General features: G+C 32.3%; 1 protein-coding gene across 1 annotated transcript; it reads right to left on the bottom strand.

Moving 5' to 3' along the window:
• Positions 1–1,406: 1,406 nt before the first annotated feature.
• On the bottom strand, positions 1,407–10,277 carry LOC139495943 (ras-related protein Rab-31-like). The gene is made up of 7 exons (XM_071284371.1): positions 10,117–10,277; positions 9,326–9,422; positions 8,264–8,333; positions 7,310–7,403; positions 6,931–6,960; positions 4,813–4,938; positions 1,407–3,518 (listed from the first exon to the last, which is right to left on the bottom strand). Exons 1-7 carry the CDS (start codon positions 10,157–10,159, stop codon positions 3,322–3,324), a joined length of 657 nt encoding a protein of 218 aa, XP_071140472.1. The 5' UTR covers positions 10,160–10,277; the 3' UTR covers positions 1,407–3,321.
• Positions 10,278–18,653: the final 8,376 nt, after the last annotated feature.

The following is an 18,653-nucleotide window of genomic DNA, read 5'->3' as shown; positions in this document are numbered from 1 at the left end:
ACTTGGCTGGTGATACCCTCAGGGAATTAAAACTCCACCAGCAGTGACATCGACCCAGTGGTTGTAAATAAACTCATCATATATACCAGGATTAAATTTTGTATTTACGCCAGACGCGCATTTCGTCTACAAAAGACTCATCAGTGACGCTCGAATCCAAAGAGGATAAAAAGGCCAAATAAAGTACGAAGTTGAGTTCATTAAGGACCAAAATTCCTAAAAGTTTTTGCCAAATACAGCTAAGGTAATCTATTTCTGATGTAGAAAAGCTAAAATTCAAAACGATGCAAAGTAGTACGTAGAGGCTGTAACTTTCAATTCAGCTATGCTTGTCATAATTAATGATAATGTTATTTACCATACCGTCACCGTATCAATGATTATATTTCATGTTATCAAATTTGTTTTCTTCTCTTTGCAAAATTCAAACCCTGCTTCTATATTTTGTACAGCCTAACTTAGTGGTCTAGTGCACTGGAAACAGTACAGGTGGTGTTGCAACGGCTTCATAGATACAGTGATTCGAAATAGGGATCTGCTTTAACTTGAAGTTTTGCCTCATTCCTGATTTTTTTACTCAAAACTTAAATTTACGCCATGTATGATGATTTTAGTTAACCTTGTTAAATATGCATTTTTCTAAATACACCAAATATAGTAGACCTATTGCATTTAGTATTAAAAGAAACCACACCAAAACACAAATACTTAACTGAGGTCAAGGTCACATGACACCTGCAAGTTGGACATGTACACCTTACAATCCTTCCATTCACCAAATATACTAGACCTATTGCTTATAGTAACTGAAATATGGACTTGACAACCGAAACTTAACTTTGTTCACTGATCCATGAAATGAGGTTGAGGTCAAATGAAAACTATCTGACGGGGATGCAGACTTGCAAGGCAAGCACATACCAAATATAGTTATGTAGTTACTCCTAATAAGAGAGAAATTAATATTACAAAAAATATTAACTTTTTTTCAAGTAGTCACTGAACCATGAAAATGAGGTCAAGGACAATGGACATGTGACAGGTGGAAACTTCGTAATATAAGGCATCTATATACAAAGTATGAAGCATTCAGGTCTTCCACCTTCTAAAATATAGAGCTTTTAAGAAGTTAGCTAACACCGCTGGATCACTATCCCTATGTTGAGCCTTCTGGGACAAAAGTCGCAGGCTCAAGAAAAATGAAAGACAAGAATACAAAATTTACAATTACACAATAACAGGATATATAAGTTAAGAGCTGTGTCGTGATTGTGGCCAAGTTTGGTTAAATTTCAGAGAAGACTTTATCTTAAATTATCAGACAAAGATGGATGAAGAAGGAGAAGTGATAAGAACAGGTTAAAAGCAATTTAGAGCATTGGTCACAGGCAAGAAAACAACTAATATTTTGGGTTTTACATGAAAGTATATTTATTATAACATGAATTCACAATCATATTTCACAAATTGTTCATCACTTAACTTCATTGGCAATGGATTATCACAAATATCAATAATAAATTAAATTTAGACTTTTACTCCTATGGTTGTCTGCTGTGCAAGGAACTGTAAAATGTAATGTTTGACAAAAGTGCTAGTTTGTTTCAGCAGTTAACATAGTGGTTTATTCAAAGGACAAGGTACGATAAGCCGCCGTTTTGGCCCCCCCTATTTTCTCATTTTTCAAATTTAGTCTTGGAAAGCTTCTTAACATGTTAAAATATTTCCCGAGTTTGAAGTTTGTTTGGATGAATTTCAAAACCATTAATATCAACAGCTGGGTGAGGTGAGAGGGGGGGTAAATAGTCATAGAAAAAGTCAAAAGAAGGAAAAAATTACGATTTGTGGCCTGTGTTTCTTAAAATTTTATAGCATGCTCCTACATGACCCAGAGAAAAGTATTGTGATTTAGACAGCAAAAATTCATTCTACGGAAAACTTCCAAATTGAATAATAATAACAATATTTGAATAATAACTAAAAGTTCACCCCCCCCCCCCCCCCCCCTTCACCTTACCCAGTTGCTGAAATTAATGCTTTTGAAGTTTAACCTCATTTGATACTTATATATGGTGATAAAAAGAGGTTTGACAATCAACAATAAAAGCACTTCTAACTCTCAATTATTAGTGTATGGTGCACTTTTTAAATCCCTTAACATTGAACATTATCCTTGCTGTAGGTGAGTTACAAAGTATAGTACAAACAAACTCTAGTAAGTCATTATATATGAATAAAAACCAATAACAAATATATATGTCACAATATTTACCTGAAGCATTAGATCAAATAATAGCCATTTGTTTCCCTATCCCTGAATAAGTTAAGACCCTTCTCTCAGTCAATCTTTTGCTAGAGCCTTATCTCTCAATATGATTAAAATGTCCCCCAAAAAAATCCTAAGCTAATTCTGATAATTAATTGATAATTTATTGACAGGCATCAAAATAGCCATCTAAGAATAGTGATATATTACAACTAGTTTATTAGGGTTATAGTTTCAGAAACAATAAGTGTATTTGCCATTCAAGAAACAATATTTACATATATGTTAGTGCTCTTTCAATTCCTTGGAAACAAAATATAGTTCTAACCAATTATTCTCACTTACCTAAATTTTATCCTGTCGTTTATAAGTGAAAATATGCCCAAAAAAATCCAACCTACTTATTTATGGCAGGATTATTTTTTTTTTTAAATGTTTTTGGTACAAATTGTTTTTTAAATGTTTTTGGTACAAAATTATTTTTTAAATGTTTTTGGTACAAATGATTGAAATAATTGTCCCCATTTATCAATTCATTCCAAATTTGACTGTTGTTTAATAAAAAAAATCATTTTTTACCAAGCATGTAGGAAAACCAAAAATCTTAGCAAATATACTATATCTGATGTTTTACTGTTTGCATTTAAAAACTCAATTTCACTGTTCAAAATACTGAAAGGTTACTTCATAAACTTGTAGATATATTGAAAGACATATTTTTGCAATTAAAATATAAAAAGATTTAAAAGTAAATATCAATTACTTTAAGATTTTTGAATTCATATCAAATTTTGAAAAGAAGCATTTCAGTAGAAGTCAAGATGTCTTTCATCATTCAAAACAGTCTTTGTTGTCTTAAATCTCAAACAGAACAAAAATATCAACATTTCATGGTAACATTAAATTAAAACTAGGGACGATGAACTGGTAATGATGGTTTAAATTTAACTTTGTAAAAAAACAAACATGGTTACTTATAAAAAATAAAAATCTAAAATAATAATATCTCTTATATACATATATGAAAATATACATGTAACACAATACACAACAACTCAACAACCACATCCCCCTCCTGAATTAGTTGCTTGTGCCGTCTGCTTCTTGGGAGAGTCCACTTTCATTCCAGGGGAAGAACTAGCTGGTCTTGATGAGTTGTCCTGAAGGTCTATTGTATGGAGGCCACTATTTGGTGAAGTTTCATAAAGTTTTATTAATTGTTGTGCTACTTGTAAAAATGCATCATCAATTCCTACAATGAAAAAATAAACAATTGACTTCTAGTGTCAGATTTAAACAATCTGGAATATTAGCTGAAAATATTAATAATAAGAGAATACAGTTCCAATTGCAATATGTCCCCATTGCACATATTTTATCTATCCCAGGAACAAGGGCAATAACTAAAAAAGTCCTTTTTTTTTGTATTTAAAACACTGAATAAATAGCTTAGAGTAATAAAGGCTGCAGAGCAAATGCAATCAGATTTTTGTTAAGATTCATTTTTCTATACAATGTAACTCCTTAGAAATATTTGATCAGATCTTGTTTTCCAAAGTGTCAACAACATAGCTGAAATAAACTTATGATATGTATAATTTCATAAGATTCTGTAATTAACTGTACATGAAAGAGGTATCAATGGAGTTTTCCATATAATCAATATTTCCAAGGGACATTACTCTAATAAAATTGATTGGCAAGTATTTTCAAACATTGTATAGAAGGTTTTTTTTAAACTTTTAAAAATATTAACACTTGTATCGATATTCTATTGCATAAGATTGATTTCTATCTGATGTAGCTCAAATGTTGATTATGCAAAATTAATTTACATATCATTGATATCATTTCATTAAGGGACGACATCAAAAGTTCAATGAAGGATAAAAAACTTAATTCAAATAGTTTTATCACTGACCCCCACCCCCCTCTTAACTTAATTTGGTAAAATATTATAGACCCATATGGAAACATGTAAAAATCAATGTCGGATCACCAAATCTTGCAGCAGTTCAACCCCCCCTCCCCCACTGGACATTTATCAATCAACAATGAACCAATAATAACAAATATCATACCCTACTCTTCTGGCGCTTGTTATAATTGTGAATTCTAAACTGTTTAAAATTCTATTTATCTGAGTTTTTCATTTATGCATATAATTAAGAGAGAATGTTTCTGCCCATATCAATGCATGATATTTTCATTTAGTTCAATTATCTATAGTTTAACCAGTAGTTAGATCTGTTTCAATCGTGATTAAGCAGGTACCATGTAACCCTCCATTTAGACAGAGAAAAGATCTGGTATCTTTGAGGAAATTTTTCTTTTGTAAAACATCCTCAATTAAAATCTAAATCTGATTTCCAGAGGAATTATGCTCTGCGGGAAACAGATCAAGATGTTACCTACCAACTGTTACAAACTTTTCATAAATTGCTCCTATATGCGTTAAGATCCTTTCCCAGATTTTTAATCAGAATACCTGGTGTTAATGAGTAAAAGAAAGATACATGCATTTTTTTTTATAGTTATACAAGTACCTGTATTTTTCAGTGCCGATGTTTCACAATACAAAGCACCAATAGATGAGGCATATTCCATAGCATCCTCTGTGGAGACTTCTCTTATATCACTAAGATCATTCTTATTACCAACCAAACACATCACTGTTAACAAAGAATAAAATGTACACAATTGTTTAACAAATATAAATATAAAGCTTTATTATAACTGTCACATAAACTTAACATTAACCAGAAAAACTAAAAATTGACCAGAAAAACTAAAAATTGACCAATGAACCATGAAAATGAGGTCAAGGTCAGATGAACCATGCAAGGCAGACATGTACCGCTAACAATTCTTCCATACAACAAATAATGTTGACCTATTGCTTATATTTTAAGAAAAACAGACCAAAACACAAAAACTTAATGTTCAGTGATCAATGAACCATGAAAATGAGGTCAAGGTCAAATAAAACCTGCACAACTGACATAAAGATAGTAAAATATTTCCATACACCAAATATAGTTGACATTTTGCATATACATGTAGTATCAGAAAAACAGACCAAAACACAAAAACTTAACTATAACCACTGAACCATGAAAATGAGGTCAAGGTCAGATGACACCTGGTAGTTGGATATGTACACCTTACAGTCCTTCTATACAAGAGTATACTAAACCTATAGTATCTGAGATATGGATTTGACCACCAAAACTTAACCTTGTTCACTAATCCAGGAAATGAGGTTGAATTCAAGTGAAAACTGTCTGAAAGGCATGAGGACCTTGCAAGGTACGCACATACCAAATATAGTTATCTTATTATTTATAATAAGAGAGAATTTAACATTACAAAAAATATTAAAATATTTTTTTCAAGCAGTCACTGAACCATGAAAATCATGTCAAGGACATTGGACATGTGACTGCCGAAAACTTTGTAACATAAGGCATCTATATACAAAGTTCTTAGCATCCAGGTCTTCTACCTTCTAAAATTTAAAGCTTTGAAGAAGTTAGCTAATGCCCCCGCAGCCAGATCACTATCCCTATGTCGAGCTTTCTGCGACAAAAGTAGCAGGCTCAACAAAAATGTACACACAAAAGACATAACTTTTGTATGATTTAAACAACCGCATCATTTATTTATTAGTGTAAAACATTTGCGAGAAGAAAAATTGTGCCTGGTCCTTTGGTAGAGCATTCAGACAACAGTTACTGTTTGAATCCTGAGATGGACTTACCAACATGTCAAAGGGTTTGAATTTTACGATCATTCTTCTTCTTGACATTTGTTTGAGTAAATGTTTTGTTTATCTATACTTAATCTAATTGGAGTTAAAGATGTAGCTGCATAACTCTCAAAGTGTTTGCCTGGATAAATATTGAGGTTTTTTTCATGAAGTAAGAAAGATAACTGTAACCTCTAGTAGTGATGTTCCGTACTTAAATGGATTGCGGAGCATGGGAAGCAAGTTTTTATGACAACAACTACCAGTCAACATAACAGAAAAATTTCATTTAACTTATAGTTCTAACAAAATAATATCAAAGGAAATTGCAACCAACCAAAATTAATTGATTCTGAGTTTCTTCCATTCCCTAACCCCAATACATGAATGATTTTAAAACAGCACTTAGCTAGTTTGGGATAATCTGAAATCTATACTGCTTAAATAGTGAGGTCCAATTCATTAGCATACTTTGCATAATGAAAAACAACAAATCAAAGTATTCAACATTATACATAACTAATAATAGACAATGATGTTGATCAAGAATTAAACCTTTCTGGTTTTTTTTGTTTTCCACAAAATTAATATTACCAATAATTAACAAGTTCCTGTTCCAATCCGATACTAATACCAATAGTATATCTTACATGTAGTTTCTGGTTGTAATAAGAAAAACAGGATAGGTTCAAATAGAAAGATTTTCAAAGCAAAGAAAACTGTGCATTTTAGCAATATCAGCATGACTTTTTCAGATGACATTATGAATACTTAAAACCAGGCTAATATAAACAATAAGGTGTAGGTACTGTAACTCAGTCAATTCAGTCAAGGACACACAACAAGTATGTTCTAGTTTTATACAAATGTAACCATTATAAATATTTTTATGAACATAAGCATTTTATTATCTTACCAATAGGTGTATCAATATTCTTCTTTAGTTCTGGAAAACACAAACATAAAAATCTCAATGTATCTATAAACAACATAACTATCTATTTCTCTCGTTAGATATGACAGATGTTCTAGACCAAAAACTTGCAATAAAGGTATATAAGTAACACACTAATGACATTCAAATATTATGTTTATAACCTAAATACATAGAAGATTTGAAACATATGGTTTATCAAAGAGACTAGCAAAGTATCAATCAAAACCTATACACCAGGTGATTCAAATCATATTGCCGGAGCTAAGGACACCTTCTTCCATATTTGTTTGTCCTCTTAAAGCACCTTTCATATATAGAATGACTAGGACTTGATTATATTATATTGATTAGTACCTACCACTAACCCAGTCTTTAATATCATAAAAACTATCAGCTGATGTCATATCATATATCAACATGGCTGCATTAGCTTTTCTGTAATACATCGGTGCCTGAAAAATGTTGAAGCAAATAATTATTGTTCCATAAACTAATTAACTTCTTCTGATTCAATAACAACACTGACCCAAATTGAAAGAGAATTGGTTAAAAAAAAATTCAAATAACCCCAATCTACTGCCCTGTGCCTGTCCCAAGTCAGGAACCTTTTCAGTGGTTGTCTAACTTCATATCTTAAAGTTTGGCTTTTTTTAATATTTTGAGAATATGGTATACATCTTATAACATGTATAAAGCTTTGCACATTAAATATATATATATGCTTTTTTTGTTTGTTACCCTCTAAATCAGTTCTCGAAAAGTGGGGGTCGAAATGTCCTAATCACAAAAGTTCAACAGGACCAACACAATTTTGATATTTTGAAATGGAAACAATAGTGAGGACCAGCAGCTTTTCTTCAAGGATCACCAGGGTAAAAAAGAACCCTATCTTAATGTCAAAGGCACCTTTATTTTTTAGAGCCCAGGCTAACCTTTAGATAGAGGTTTTCATCATACATGTACATGTACATATAATAGTGAAATATCAGATGCAGGTCACAACATAAATCGTTTTATGAATTGCATATTATTATACTGCATCTTTATTTGAAAACAGTTTGATACTTTGTTTATCAAAATTATTTGTGTTACTTTCATTATCTGAACAATATTTATTCCTTGTTTTACCAGCTAACAGTTGAAAGTGTTGTTCATATTTTAATCTTCATAGCATTATCGTACCATAGATCTGAATCCTTTCCTGGCCTGCTGTATCCCATACTTACCATAGATCTGAATCTCTCATAGCCTGCTGTATCCCATACTTACCATAGATCTGAATCTCTCCTGGCCTGCTGTATCCCATACTTACCATAGACCTGAATCTCTCCTGGCCTGCTGTATCCCATACTTGTAACTTTATCCTATAGTTGTCTAATGTCCTGCAATCATAATTGTTTTATGTTTTAGAAACATACAATGTATTTTCTCAATTCATTTTTTTTATGCTGACATTTTTGTTTGAATTTAAGACAAGTGTTAAGTTTATAAAACTCTAAAGTCTAGTGGTACATGTGATTGTTATAAGTCATCATATTTGTTTTCCATGTAATGTTATAACTTTAATCTCCATCATCCATATCAATGATGTCAATGGCTTAAGTTTTCAATGCTACACTATTTAAGAAAATATGGTCTGTAATTAACCAACAGTCTTTCTCAGTTGATGTTGTAAAATAATTATACCCTTTAGGCCTAAATTAATATATTGTTTGCTTCCCCAATTCGGACACTGCCAAGCAAGATGTGGGAAGGTAGGCAGGGAAATAATTTTATTTTTTTCATAAAGCTTGAACAATATCGGTCGATCCTGCAAGCCTGAAAATCAGAAATGAAATAAATAACATTTTACTTAGTTTTGACAATAAAATATTATGAGTCAGGCTGTTTTGGGAGGGACGGTCAAGATTGGGGAAACAAACAATATTTCATTTTAGGCCTTACCCTAATTTTTCTAGGTGAAATTGGACTAAAAATTTATTTGTTTAAATTAAATTTTTGTATGCAGACGGTGGTTGTCCATGAAAAAGCGGTGGAAATTACAAAATCAACGATGAATGTGTGTTGTTGTGAATTGTAAATTGAGTAAGTATTGCATGCATTAAATATAGCAATTTTTGAGAAATAAACAACAATGCGAGATTATAGTAGTTACTGCGATTTCAGAAAAATCAGGATACAGATATATTATATGTATTCGATATCATAATGTAACTTTTTATTATTGCGATACTCACCCAGCATCCCAGTCACAATCTTTGCATTAATGAAAACCTAGCAATAACTTCTAATTCTATAGTACATGTACATGTATAAATGTACTTTAATCTGAACTTAATCGAAATAAAAAGTAATTATAACCAAATGAACTTACATTTTATATGTGAAGAATGATGCCCCAATGGTTGGACTAACAGCTTTACTGAACATACCACCCACATATCTGATAACTACACTGGTTTTACCTACACCTAAAAAATAAATTAGTTTGTTTGTTGATATAACTAGAAGATGCCTGTGAAATCATGGTACAATTGGGCTATTTACAAATGAAAAGGGGAGGGATTCAGACATCAGGTGCCTGTGTAAACAAACAATGCGACACCGACAACACCCATTTAATTTTTGGACAGTTAAAAGGGTGGATGTCTGGATCCTTATAGGACTCACTGTCCTATTTTTTTATCCTCACTTCTTACTTTCACTTGGATTATGCTGGCAGTATGCGTGAAAACGTATCAAACACGGATTGATTACTGTTTACAAATATGGATATTTTCTGTGGAAAATTATTTCAAAAACAAATTTAGGAAGCACAAAAAAATAAAGGTATTTAAACACAAATAAAGCAGAAAATATCTGTATTTATACATTCTTCCCTATGTGTTGGGTTGGAGGATTTGTCCTTAGAGCCTAGAGGGTTGTATAAGTTACATGTAGTAGTGATAGTCTCCATAAATCTTTGTTTGTACAGGTATACCATTTATTAATCCTCGCACTTTCAATATCAAGGTATCTATCAGTGCATGCACTCCCTACTTTAAGGGGAGAAATGAAGTAAATAGCAGAAGACAAGAGTAAGATTGGACTATATGACTCATCTATCAGCTGTGCATATTTTCATCCTGGATCACGAAATCAAGAAAAACAGTGTCAATGATATACCCTGAGATCCTAATACTACAACTTTAGCTTCAATGGATTTCATCGCTTCTAAACTTATGACCACTTTCCCTTTAAATGTGATACATTTGTTTATTGTTGTTGGTTCGTGTAACGAAACTTGCAAAAGTTTACGTCCACCATTTTAAGATCACGTGACAACAGGGATAAAATAACTGACTTTGGAAAACAAACCCGATATTTTCTGGAACTTTTGATTTAATTTTACCAAAAAAAATCTGCCAAATAATGTGTGATTATGCTGCCACAAAAGATTTAATTGATATCTTTTGTTCGGAGATATTAACCTTTGAAGGAATTCATGACAAATCGCCCCATTTTCACCAACTCGCCCCACTTTCTAAATAATCGCCTCACTCTTATTTATATAAACTCGTCCTATTATCAAAGACGGCAAATCCCATTGAATATCGGTATGGCAACTCGCCCCTTTGAACTTATAATGTTGGTCTAAATATACTACTGCAACAGTTAGTTGTAGCAACTCATCTGAAACTACATAACAGAATTTCATGGAACTTTTTAGTTAAATAGGGCATACTATATGTAGATGTGCATAAACCCCAAGAAAGTTTAATAACTGATCTTTTGTAGGAGTTATGAGTCTTTGAATTTCGGATTCTGGTGAGAAGTTGTTTTGCCAGTGACAATGTGCGGGCATGGGGTATGTGAGCATGCTCACTACGATAAGTTTCAAAATTGAAATAATAGCTTGAATAAATTGATTTAAAAGGAGCTGTGGAGTATATGACAATGATACATATCATTACAACACAAAAACAATGTTAAGAGATTTTGATATGATCTTCAACAGATGTCTAAGTTATTATTGTGATTGTACGAATAAGAAACTTCTTCAAATTGAGTTCAACTGTGTTAACTGCTCAAGTATTAATGCACCTCTAAAATATAGCTCAATTTTGAAACTCATATCTGAATGTATGTCTATGGTTATTCCTTGTCGGAGAAATATTTTATAAGATATTTTGCCCATGCAAAATTTGAAAATAAAAATTTGATTAGAATGGTACCTTAAAATTGGTTATATTCCAAAATTAGTACAAAGAACCTATATCCAAGACTGCAATGGACATGATTGTCAGTGTGAGTCACAGAGGTCTTAATCTTAAATCTTTGCTTTACACTTTTTATGGATGAAAATAAGAAATTTGTTTTAACAAGAAACTCAGAAATAAATCATCTCTATAACACATGTTATACATCTTCTTTTATTCTTAATAAGAAATTTTAAAATGCAGGATGAATTAGAAATTAACCAACGTCATCATGAGGTGTATCAAGTTCATATAAGATTTTTTTTTCTGCTCGCAACCAATTACAACTTTGTTTCTATATTGGGAATAACTATTCAAAGAACTCTGATTATGGTCACACACAACAGTCACAGATTTGGTAGATATTATAATGGATCATAATGTCTCCACTGAAGATAAACAGCTTTCACGTTTCTAATATAGTAACATGTGTCTGTCAGTCTGTCCGTTTGTGTCGAAAGTCCATGGTCAGGGGCATTACATTTGTACTGTATTACATGACAAAATTAGTGTAAGATTGATGTAATAAAATTAACCTCAAAAAGTATTGAGAGCCATTGGAGTCAAATAACAGTGTTTGGGGTACATACATAATAATACGACCCCTGTAGGTAAGTGTTATGAGACCCTCTTATAACATGAGCAAAATCTTTAATCAACTACCGTACTTATTGAAATGATGCTTTTTAATGATGAATTTTCACAATTTTGTGGTGCATTTTTGCCTAAAGTCTTTAAAACTATAATTATGAATAGAACGTTAGAAGCGAACATGATAGGCAAGACTAGGTCTATTAAATAAATAACATGACTTACAATGTATTGAAAATAAATAACTCAGCAGGTCTAATCGAAAGTATTAGATGGCATCAGATTCTTCATAAAATTCATCGTTTTTCCAAAAACACTTCCCAAATCTTTTAACAATAAAAAAATAAATATTATCAAATATACTTGAAATGTTTGAAAATGGGTTTCATTTATCTTGAGGTATATTGTCTCAGGAACACTTACCTCACTTTTATTACAGGGAGGTAACTTCATTGAAGCAAATAGGCTCATGTAGGAAATTTCAAAACCAAAAGCTTGTCTTCATATCAAATTGTTTTCACTGAGAGTTTCTTGCAAGAAGCAAGTTCTGTTCTCCTTGGACATGGCCCCTGTTTTTTTCAGAATCAATGATTCTTATTCATTTGTCTTTTGTTCATTCTGTATTCTGTTAGTGTTGCATTCCTTTTGTAATTTAGTAATTTTGTTATTAACTTAATCGTGAGTTTAAAAAACAAAACAGCAGTCACATACTTAACTATGATAATTACATTTTGCTTTATCCTACATTTTGGTCTTTTAATGTTTTCCCTAAAAACTTAATTATTACACTGAATCTACACATTTTGCTTTGAGACCAAAATATTGTCAAACTAGACAAAGTGACACGAATGGCCCCGTCCCAAAAAAATCTGCAACTTCAATAACACATGTTGACACAAACATGAAAGTAGTCTCACATTGATATGTTCATAATTATAAATTAACTTTAAAAAAAACTCAGCTCAAATGTGGAGGCCTATAGAAAAAAAAGTCTGTATAATTGTTAACAAAAATCAGCTCAAAATGTGAAGGCCTATAGAAAAAAAGTCTATTTATAACTGTGATTTTCAACAATTTTCAAAGTTGTAAACCCTTAATTTTGGCAAAAATTAATGGAGAGGAACAAAACTTTAACTTGATCTGTAACTCATCATGAGTAACTCACAAACCAAAAATCCGCCCTATATCTGAAAGTCAGTTTAGAAAAAAAGTCTGTATAACTGTTATTCTTGTCGGATTTTTTATGAAACGTATGTCATAGTTTTTTTATATATTATAGTTTTGTTCAAAATTGCATTGTAAGCACCCTTAAATGTACAATTCTTGCCAGAATTTTATGGAACTTACATCATAAGTTTATATTAGCAATGCCTTGCACGAATTTAATTACAAAAATTAGTGCCGAACAATAATTTTGAAAGAGTTGTGTCCCTAAGAAATATAATGACATGGAGAACTGCATTTTAGGCGCTCTCATATGTACAATTCATACCCGAATTTTATGAAAGTTGAATCATAGGGTGATATTTAAGCGATATTTTGGACTGATTTGAAAATGAGTACCGAAAGATTATTATTTCACTATCTTAAGATGAGGTCATACCTACCGGATAGCTCTAACGGACGCTGAACTGATGAAAAAAAGCTTTCCGTTAACAAAATTTGTATCCATTGGGTGTCCGTTGGTATACTGACCAAATAAAACGGACGGGTTACGAATGCCTTAACGGACACTTACAGAATATGCAACGTACGAGAAACGGAAACTTACCGGACAGAACGGACGTCAAATGTACATCCAACGGCCGAGTACCGTATAAAACGGACACCTAACGAAAACGTTCCGGATAAAAAGGATGAACACGATAAGATAAACTGAGCGATGATTATAATACATATCTTTCATGACTAAGCAATGATGTTGCCCACCTCTTTTGTCTCATCCTCCTTATCCTTTCGGCAACTAGTAGGTTTATATTTGAAACATTTAAGTGCAGTCGGACCTGAATAAGAGCTGCTCGATAGTGAAGACATGCTCTTACTTCAAGATCCAAGCATGAGTAATAGACATTCATGACACTCAAGAAATCTGACCTTTCAATAATTGTCATTTCTGAGTGACGCGAATTTTCAATTGGCATTTATCCGTTTTGCTTTTGATAGGTATCCGTTTTATCATTCCGTTCATGTCCGTTTCCCATCCGTTTTATTCGTTATACGTCCGGTAGAAGTGCGTTGGTGTATTTGTCTACCGGACCTGCAACGAATATATAACGGACAAGTAACGTATACAAAACGGGAACGAAAAGGACGCCTACGAACGCTAAGCGGACATGAACCAGATATGGACTGACGTCTAACGGGCATGAACGGATTGAAAAAAAGTTATCCTGGCAGAGTCCACCAACTTAGAAATGATACCGTCCATGATACAATAACTCAACTATCAAATTAAACAAACCATATTGAGAGAACACCATAATGTCGTCAAATATGAGGGGGGGACAGGGGGGTACCCTTCTCCCTTCTCCCACCCCCCGTTCTCCTTTCTCCCATTAGAATAAAACATCTCCTTTTGAGATATTTTTTCTTGAAATATTAGAAATGTTTTTAAAGGAGAGATATTTTATTTTTTCTCCTTTCTCCAACTTTTTCTTCTTTCTCCCAACCTTCCTCTCCTTTCTCCTACCCCCTTTCTCCTTTCTCCCACCCCCTTTCTCCTTTCTCCTACACCCTTTCTCCCTGTCTCCCTTACCCCTGTCCTCCCCCTCAAATATAAGTTTAAAACTAATTCATGTAGTAAACTGTAAGTGAAATTAATATGAAAATTGATTTCAAAGTGTGGACGGTAACAAGTTCGAATTAGATAAAGGTCCATAATGTCTATTTAAACGACCGAATATAAGTGATTATGTTTTTTTAACTCGTTAAATTATTTTTTCTTGTACATGTGTTGTATGCCAGAAAGTTCCGATATAAAAAAAAATGCTCTGTCGGTTAAGTATTTAGTATGACAAAATGTACATTATTACATGGTCTACAGTCTGTGATGCAGTGGCTGTTATTTTTTTCCTATGTATGATATTTATTTTTTAGTTTTTTTTTTGGACATAAGTCAGGCTGTAAGTTTTCTTATTTCAATTCCTGTCTCTTTAATTTGTCGGAGCTGTTAATTACTAACTAAAAGGTAAGAGGTTTTTTTTTAATTGTTGACGGCCGTACGGTGACCTAACATTTGCGTCATTTGTTCTACGGTGGATAGTTTTATCAATTGGAAATCATACTGTATTTACTTATTGTATATTACTATGTGCTTTCTTAGGTCATAGTGTATTTAGAATACATCAACTTAAAAAAAAAAATGCTATTATTGAAATTCATTTATTATATACTACTCTAGTGGTCTCTTTATATGTGCTTGTTCTATAATTATGATAATTAAAATGATAAATCTTAATTTTACTGTAGATTACTTTTTTTTCTAAAAGGTGTAATTTTGCGAGTAAAAGATCATCTTTAAAATTTAAAAATCAGATCTACGCGTCTGGGTACAAAACAATAACATTAGAAAATAACGACACTATATCGACTCAAAATAGGATAGAATGGGTTAAACACGAAAATATTATCGACGAAACATATTGTTAAACATTATTTTAATAGTTGTACATAATGTCTGTTGATTCTGATTGTTAAACTTCCATCATGCAAGACAGGAATCACATAACTGAACCATGCCGCGAACATGAACTTAACCATGACACTAGTGAACCAAACCATGACACAGAATTTTCTGTAATCCTTAAATTGTGTGCAAATGTAGACTTTTTCAGGAATAATTGACGGCAGATGTATATACCATAACGAAATATGGGATCTAACAGACGGTAAAAAAATAACTGTACTTTTTGCATTAGAAACGAACAACAACATATAAATTTTGACATACCCAAGCTTCATTCTGTGTCAAATTATAACTATATGATAAAAAAATTAATGTACTAGCATAATAGCAATACACAAAGATACTTACCATCTTGAATTTATATTTAGAGGTTCATTTAGTGAAAAATCCGAATGTTTATATTGTGTCATTGATCGTCAGTAAAAACTCCTAACACAACCATGTCTAACTTAACCAAACTATGACAAAATCGCTGTACTAAACGCCCATCGATATGACGACCTTACTACCAGTGGTCACTTTTCAAATGATTATTGAAGTGGCTGCATTGGTGTTCACTCTCAAGATTTGTATATACTACGTATTATCATTAAATACAACCTAAATTTAAATATTAAGAATGAACACAGGTTCGGTCACTTCCATTTTAGACAAAAAACATCTTAAAATTAGCAAAAAAATTAAATTGTGAAGATATCAGTATTTTTGCATGACATAATGATGCTAGTACCTGATGCATGTTCATTGTATTATAAAAAACAGCCCATATTTATGAAACAAAATAGTTACTTTTATATAAGTAACTAAAATTAACATTTTAACTACTTTGGGCCGAAAAGGGGTCTTTCCGGGCCTACAACTTTATTGTAAAAGTAGCCAATAACATATTTTTTTATTATTTTTTTTAAAAGTTTATGACAACTTTCAATACTAAAATGACAATGATGGACATTACGTGATGACGCGTACGATATCTCGATTGCCTTAATTTTTCTGGTTGAAATGTAAGCAACCTCAATCTGAATGTTGCTTAGGAAGTTCAGACTTAGAATTGTAACCTAGCTTAAAGCATGACTGCTGTTACAAAAAAGTTGACACAGGTGTAAATCTAAATTTTTGCAGATTTTTTTTATAATAAATGCAGTTTAAGCAAATTGGATAAGCATGTAAAGTTCTATCTACCATTTAAATTTTCAAGAAAATTAGTCTACCCAATTTGAGTTATTGCCCTTAAAAGACCATTTTTACCCATTTTTGTCTAGCCAGCGAATTTGGCACAGAAAGCTAGCCATAGGGATAGTGTTCCAGTGGCGGCCATACCTCTGATACTATAAGCAATAGGTTTAGTTAATTATAAAAAAAGAAGATGTGGTATGAATACCAATTAGACAACTCTTCACAAGAGACCAAATAATACAGAAATTAACTACTATAGGTGGCCGTACGGCCTTCAACAATGAGCAAAGTCCATAGCGCATAGTCAGTTTTAAAAGGCCTCGAAATGACACTTAAAAAACAATTCAAATGAGAAAACTAACGGCCTTATTTATGTACAAAATAATGAACGAAAAACAAATATGTAAAACAGCAACAAACGATAACTACTGAGTTACAGGCCCATTCGAAATGTGGCGGGGTTAACATGTTAGCGGGCGTCATACATTTCCCCTAACCTGAAACAGTGGTGTTACAGTACACCATAGGATCAGTATAGATCTGTTACAGTACACCATAGGATCAGTATAGATCTGTTACAGTACACCATAGGATCAGTATAGATCTGTTACAGTACACCATAGGATCAGTATAGATCTGTTACAGTACACCATAGGATCAGTATAGATCTGTTACAGTACACCATAGGATCAGTATAGATCTGTTACAGTACACCATAGGATCAGTATAGATCTGTTACAGTACACCATAGGATCAGTATAGATCTGAGAGTATTAACTTAAAGTCTTGATTACTTGATTTCTATTTTACGTACAGAAAAATTAATATTTAGAATAGCAACAATATAATTCGGTGTTATTATAACTAAACACGTATCTTATTTTATATTTATTTCAAATATAATGTTTCCAAAGAACATTGCATAGTAGATCATAGTATGCTATTGATATTTGGGACAACATGATTGTTTGTATAACATGTTTAGTGTTCTTTAGAAGAACATTGTTTTATCCAGATATAAATACACCAGAAAAGAATGATGTTGTTCCACCTTGAATAACTTCGTTGTTTACATAAGAACCGTCATTATGTTTAATATAAAGTTTATCGCCAACTTTGACATCAACGGCAATACTAATGCTGCCCGTATTCCAATTTACCCCATAAGCAAGCATAACTCGATGACTGTTTCGCCAAAGGGAAACATGTAAGGATTTCCCTGTAGAGCGGACCGAGCATGACATCAAGTAAATTCCGGTTTTCGTAGCAGTAAAATATCCAGTGGTCGGGTCATATCCTCCACCATTATTGAGGCGAACTTTATCGAATTTCAATATCTGTCCACGGGCTAGTGGCATAAATCCATTGTTACTAAAGGTTGCTGTGAATGCTGGTATTTTTTTCTGAAATGAGAAAATTAATGCGCTGTACACTTCAACTGTCCGTTAAGGTATACGACCAATAATTCATATCCCCATTGCTTTCGGTAATAAATTCTGTAATTTCAAGCATAAATGGCTACTTTGTCTTAAGTCAATGAAGTAACATTTATTTCATGTCTAAACCATACTTTATCCTAACTTGTGCTGAAAAATTCAACATACCTTTAATTGCATATTAGAGCGTAGTGGGAACCCGGAAGATTTGATAGCACAAACATCAGTACTTCTGATCTGAACAACAGAACGAATGTGTCCTCTGGCACAACGCTTAGCATTAATGAGAAAGATCATACATCAACACAAATACCTAGAAGTATTTAATAAACTTATTGCACATGTGATTACAAGCAGTTTTAGCACAGCTAGTAGGTAGAAAATAAACTTATACTAGAAGAGTTAGTAAATTGAGAAGAAAGTCCCTTTGTTTTACCTACTAGACAGTTTAGAATTTTTTAACTAGAAAACCTAGAATTTTCTAACTAGAAAGACTATCAAATCAGCACTTATACATGTACTTATTTGAATTTCCTTTTTACCGACTTGTACATCTACTATATAGGTATTTCTTTC

Source organism: Mytilus edulis, chromosome 11 (assembly GCF_963676685.1).
Source record: "Mytilus edulis chromosome 11, xbMytEdul2.2, whole genome shotgun sequence".
NCBI lineage: Eukaryota > Metazoa > Mollusca > Bivalvia > Mytilida > Mytilidae > Mytilus > Mytilus edulis.
This window is presented reverse-complemented; position numbering and strand designations above follow the sequence as displayed.

Bases quoted from the DNA above. Each gene is read 5' to 3' on its own strand.
- LOC139495943 (XM_071284371.1), bottom strand. From the start codon at position 10,159: ATGAAATCCATTGAAGCTAAAGTTGTAGTATTAGGATCTCAGG. The intron at 4,939-6,930 runs GTAAGATAATAA...CTTTGTTAACAG, and splicing joins GAATATTGATACACCTATTG to TGATGTGTTTGGTTGGTAAT. The intron at 3,519-4,812 runs GTACTTGTATAA...TTTTCATTGTAG, and splicing joins ATCGGCACTGAAAAATACAG to GAATTGATGATGCATTTTTA.